Source organism: Xenopus laevis, chromosome 2L (assembly GCF_017654675.1).
Source record: "Xenopus laevis strain J_2021 chromosome 2L, Xenopus_laevis_v10.1, whole genome shotgun sequence".
Taxonomy (NCBI): domain Eukaryota; kingdom Metazoa; phylum Chordata; class Amphibia; order Anura; family Pipidae; genus Xenopus; species Xenopus laevis.
Window position 1 is genome coordinate 13,412,855 of NC_054373.1, and position 6,000 is coordinate 13,418,854.

Below are 6,000 nucleotides of genomic sequence, written 5' to 3' on the forward strand. Positions count from 1 at the left end.
CCAATCTGCTCAGACCATGCCATATTCCATACAAACAACCCATGATGACCACCCAAACACCACCAATTCCCCACAAGCCTTTGTCTGTGAATTGGACCATCTTGTCAATCCAGACCCCTTATTCCCACGGGACCAATGACCCATAACATTCCTACATGTCCTTCCCTGCTGGCTGCCCAGTTTGTTTTCTTGCCATGCAAAATAAGGGGAAGCCCATTCTTGAGCAATGCTTAAAGGACATGTCAACCAAAACAATAATTGTTTGTCTAATAAAAGAAAACAGACTTCTAAGCAACTTTGCAATATACATTCATTACATCTTTACTGTGGTTTATAAATTATTTGCATATGTATTGCTATTGAAAGCAGTTTGTCCCTGTCTAGTCTCTGTCCTGGTGACTCTGACTTTTGAAACAATGTAACACAAGACAACGGATTAACAGACCTGCCGTTGCTGGAGGAGACTGGCTTTTGCAACATCATTTAAAAAGTAACAACCATTGCTGCTTTCGATAGCAATTATATTTGCAAATAACTTTTAAAGCACTAAAAAATTTTAATAAAATCATATTGGAAAGTTGCTTATGTATGTGTTTTCTTTTATTAGGCAAAAAATTTTTTTTTGGGTTGACATGTCCTTTAATTTAGTGTATGATATGGCTGGATAAACTCACGCAAGCAGTTGCCCATTTTTACCCAGTAATTTTACTTGTAGAACACACTAATTGCTCTTTAACTAGGGTCAGTTTCAGCAAAGCTGTCTCTGTGTTTAGAGTGTGGGGCCAGACTTGAGTATTCCAAGGAAAACTACATAATCTTATATATGTCAGTTATAGTATATATATATATATATAGTTGGTTAGGATAAGATATGCTTATCACTGAATCTTTTTCATAAATTCATATTTTTTGTATTTTCCAGACCAAATTCGAATCGCTCTTTAAGGCCTACGACAAAGAAGTCACCTTCCAGTATTTTAAGAGCTTCAAGCGAGTGAGGATCAACTTTAGCAATCCCATCTCTGCGGCTGAGGCCAGGATCCAGTTGCACAAGACCGAGTTCCTGGGGAAGGAGATAAAGCTTTATTTTGCTCAGGTGAGTTTGATGAGGATTAACAAAAATGTTTATTAAAACCGTTTATTTGCAGCTTCATGCAATGAACATTCTTTGCTATAAGGCAGCTCCTACTCATGGGTATAAAAGCAAATACATACCTCCCAGCTGTCCCGTTTTTCGCGGGACAGTCCCGATTTTGACAGCTCAACTCACAGTCCTGGATTGTTACTGAAATGTCCTTACTGTCTCTTTGATCTCCTGCACTGAACAGCTAGAAAAAGATACAACGTTTCTAAAACTTAATAGTCTTTTGGCGGAGAGCCCAGAATATGTGGCAGGTGCACGTAGATACTTTTGTGTCAATTGAAGATAAGCTTACAAACAATTGTTACTATTTAAGATGAGCAGGTCTCTTGGGGAAACTGTAAGTTGAAGCTTAAAGGGCAATTCACCTTCATTAGCAAAACTGTAATAACACATGAAAACCACAGAAATGTGTTCAAACTTTCATAACCTGCCAAGTTTTGTAAAATGGTCGTGGTAATTAGGGGGTGTAGCCTCAGATGGGCGTGGTCTGTTTTATATGTATTTTCACTACATTTTCTAACGCAAAAATGAATTATGAATGTATCTGTCAAACATTGTGTCTTACTGATATTAATGGGGCATCTTGATCTTGTACAACATTAATTGTTGTGTATGAAAAGTTGACTGACCGCTTTCCTTGTGTGTCCTATTCCAGACGCTGCACATAGGAAGCCCCCATCTGGCTCCCCCAAATCCAGAGAAGCAGTTTCTGATCTCCCCGCCCTCCTCGCCTCCTGTGGGTTGGAAGCAGATGGAGGACACGACTCCTGTGATCAACTATGACCTGCTCTACGCCATTTCTAAACTGGGCCCAGGTGAGTGTCCATTTGGCTAGTGATAATGGCTGGTCTGTGGCTGCATCCAGGGGTATATGTACAGTTTTGTGCTGCACAAGGTTGTTATAGAAATAGGCAGTTTGATTTTAGTCATGGAACAAAGTGAGAACCTTGCCACACTGGCACTTTATCAACCGCAGCAAAAAAATGCCAAATGTAATTGTTTTTAACCATATAGAGAGCTCAATTGGGCAATGCATCTTTTATCTTGAATCCACCATTTTGTGATGCTCAGTGTGGTTCCCTCCCTGATCACCTGACAGGAACAAATACATGCAACAGGAAGAAGTATGTGATTAACAGACCTCAGAATTAAAGATGCACAGTGTTTTATGACAGGACCCCCATCGTTTTATGATGCACTGTGGCCCCCCAGCGTTTCACGGCTAGGGTTGCCACCAGCCGGTATTTTACTGGCCTAGCCAGTAAAACACCTGCCAAGGCTGGGGCCGCTAGTTGTTGCTGGTAAATTTGAAATACCCTTAACAAAACCCCATGTTCCTCCGCTCCAAACGTACCTTTTCTTCACCTTCTGGCCATCGCGCGATGTGGCTCCGCCCCTTTTTGCGTCACTGCCTGCCCATTTTGTTCCCGCCCTCACCACTGGCGGGTAAATTTTTTTTGAAAAGGTGGCAACCCTGTTCACGACAGATGCAGTCTGGCCCCCAGCATTTTACAACAGACACACAGTGCCGCCATCAGGGGGGACAGGGGGGAAAAGTGTCCCAGGCATGAAGGGGGGCCAGGCAGTTCTGCAGTTTTGAAAGAGCCGGGCCCCCCTTGCAAGCGCCAAAGCCGTGCGGCCATTTTTGAAGTCCCAAACAGCCGAAATGCAGAAGTGCCCCATGATTTCTAATGGTGGCCCCCAGCATTTCACGACAGACACTGCTGCTTTCTGGCAGGCTATTGTTTCTCCTACTCAATGTAACTGAATGTGTCACAGTCCCACAAAGACAAAGTAGTGCTACTCATCACTGCATCAACCGCTTTTTGTAGCATTGGGTGCTGTCCATGACTCTGTCTGCCCAGGTTTAATCCATATGCAAGAAAATATTTCAGCAGCACTCCGATTTTGGTGAAAAAAGTGTTCTTTTATACGTGCCTCAAGCTAAGCAACGTTTCAAAAAAGGTCAATTAGCTTGAGGCACGAATAAAAGGACACTTTATTTCACCAAAATCTTGAGTGCTGCTGAAATTTTTTCTTGCATATGAATGTGTCACAGTAGGACCTGGATTTTACTATTGAGTGTTGTTCTTGGATTTACCGGGCAGCTGTTATCTTGTGTTAGGGAGCTGCTATCTGGGTACCTTCCCATTGTTCGGCTGATGGGCAGTTGGATGGAAGGGGAGGGGGTGATATCACTCCAATTTGCAGTAAAGAGTGACTGAAGTTTATCAGAGCACAAGTCACATGACTGGGGGCAGCTGGGAAACTGACAATATGTCTAGCCCCATGTCAGATTTCAGAATTAAATATGTAAAAAAAAAATTCTGTTTTCTCTTTTGAAAATTGGATTTCAGTGCAGAATTCTGCTGGAGCAGCATTAACAGATGTGTTTTGGGGAAAAAAAATATTTCCCATGACAGTATCCCTGTATAAGAAAACTTACTTATCCAAATCATAAGTGACCCGGTATGCCTTGTTTAGGGTATTGCAAAAGAACTGGAGTTCAGTATACGTCCCCTTTAGCTGTTCTTTCTTCATGCCTATACAGCTACCAGCTCAAGAATTGGGGTGTATAATTTTTGTTTTTAACCAACATAATTCCACAATAAATGATGCTTCAAAAAAAAAAAAAAAAAGACACAGATCCATAAGGTTCAACGTTGATGGTACACAAAGCTCAAAGCATTTACAATCGCTTCTTACACCAGTGTAAGCCGAAATCATTACTGTTCCTTTAAACTTGGAAATCTGTAATATTTGTATGATTAATTGAGCTTTTTTTTTTGTTTTCTTTCAGGAGAGCAATATGAATTGCACGCTGCAACTGACACGACTCCAAGCGTTGTGGTGCAAGTCTGCGAGAGCGATCCGGAAAATGAACTGGAAATCGAGGAAGATGAAGATGGGATGATCAAGCCCAAGCCAAAAATCATCCAGACAAGAAGACCAGACTATATGCCTATCCATCTAAGTTGAAGTGGAGGGCGTCAGCATTTTGTGGTGAAACCCAAGGAACTCATTGAAATATTTTACTGCAGGAAAGGGCAGAGCACGGTGTAGGACGGCTGTGGTAGTGGTCTGAATTTGTCCGTCGGCAAACCAAACCTGGACGTTTTGTGTTTGCTTTTTCTTTCGTGTATCTGCCGAATGTGTAAAATTTGGAATGTCCTGCTGCTGGGCTGATGGAAAGTGGAAAAAAACTGAAGCTTCACAAGTATTTAGTTTTATTAGTCTTTTCTGGAGGGTCTAGGAAAAGTGGAACTTTAAGGTTGCTGAAAGTGCGGAGCCAGGAATGTCATCGATAGAACGTCACCGCCGTATATATAGTTGGAGCGTGACTGTGCGCAAGCACAATGTTACGGACACCAGATCTCCACCTTATATGATGGAACAATTTCATTGCTATGTTTCAGAACATCAAGTGGATGGGGCAATTTTTTTTTCTTGCATGTAGACTATATCATTTTTTTTTCTAAATATTCTAGTTTGTGTTAAAAGCTGCTTACATTGCCCTGCAAAATGCAAACCCTGTAACAGCCCATTGTGTGATCCCAAAAGGTAGAAAGCATGGCCCGTTTTTCAGAAACACTGTGGCACTACAGGGAAGGCACCTGTTATATTTTCTGGCTAATGAACTGTCATGTACGCTTAATGCAAGGGAAAATGTGATTTAAGTTTGTTTTTTTTCTCTACGGGGCAATGTGACTGTCATATAAAAGTAAAGCTAGGCAACCTTTGTTATAAGTTACATCTTAAAATAGGGCACAACGTTGTTCTGTGATTGGGGGTTATAAATGTTGGGGATCGTGGAGGCAGGGTGAGGTTTACTGCTTTACCTGTTGCAAGAACTGAATGAATTTAAAGTGTTGTTCATATCAGCCATGTTCTAGGCTATAGCTGGGGAGTAAGCTATCAATGGCATTACAGGCAAAGCAACATGGAGGTTTAAAAATGGATCTTGTAATCCGTTGGGTAAATGTGGTTAAGCCCCATAGCCAAAAAAAATCAAAAATGTGGACTTTAAGATTTGACAGGAACGTGACTTGCAGATGGTCATTTTTTGGGTAATCCAGTGCCTTTCACTTTGGTTATAAATGGAGGGATCACAGTGTCAGAACCGCTGTACTGTTTCCAGTTAGAATTTCCTTATCTGTGTCTTCTAATGACAAGATGGAACAGCAATGGCCGTGCAGATTTTGGTCTGCCAGCCCAGATAATGAGGGTTAGGCCAGTAAATCATAAATCTTCCCGTCGGCCACTGCCCTTAGGGTGGCGACACCTGCTGTGTCTTGTTAAAAAAACAGATAAATACCTTTGTACTAGAACCCTTGGCACACCCCGTGTAGAGAGAGAGGTTTCCCAGTGTGTCGTGTATCATGTCTCATTACCACTCACTCACTCACACTGTTTTTGAAGTCTGCTTTTAAACTGGAAGTTTGAATCTCTGTCTTCTGTTTTCTATTCACTTGTATTACGATAATAAACTTCCTTTGTATTAGACTGTTTATCCAATCGTATTCATTTATTCCGCTTTCCGTCGGAGGATGGACAGTACTCGTCTGCCTTGTGCTGAATATGAGCTCAGTAGCGTATGTTATGTGATTAACACGTTTGTACAGTTATGGGATCCGTTATCCGGAAAGCTCCGAATCACATAAATGCCATTTCCCATAGACTCCATTTTAATCCAAAAAATTTTTTTTTTTAAATGATTTCCTTTTTCTCTGTAATAATAAATTAGTACCGTCTACTTGATTCCGACTAAAATATAATTAATCCTTATTAGTGGCAAAACAATCCTAATGTGTTTACGGAAAGTTTGCTTATCCAGAAAATCTCAGGTCCGCGAGCAT

General features: G+C 41.3%; 1 protein-coding gene across 3 annotated transcripts in view; it reads left to right on the forward strand.

Annotated features, from left to right (window-relative positions):
* rcan1.L (regulator of calcineurin 1 L homeolog) overlaps positions 1–5,652 on the forward strand; it is a 76,698-nt gene extending 71,046 nt beyond the window's left edge. For 2 of the 3 annotated variants that reach the window (XM_018244784.2, XM_041580853.1), the window contains exons 2-4: positions 923–1,096; positions 1,800–1,959; positions 3,945–5,645. In XM_018244784.2, the coding sequence (XP_018100273.1) occupies positions 923–1,096; positions 1,800–1,959; positions 3,945–4,123 (513 nt within the window). In that variant the 3' untranslated portion in view covers positions 4,124–5,645. 3 annotated transcript variants of the gene reach the window in all.
* The last annotated feature ends 348 nt before the right edge of the window (positions 5,653–6,000 follow it).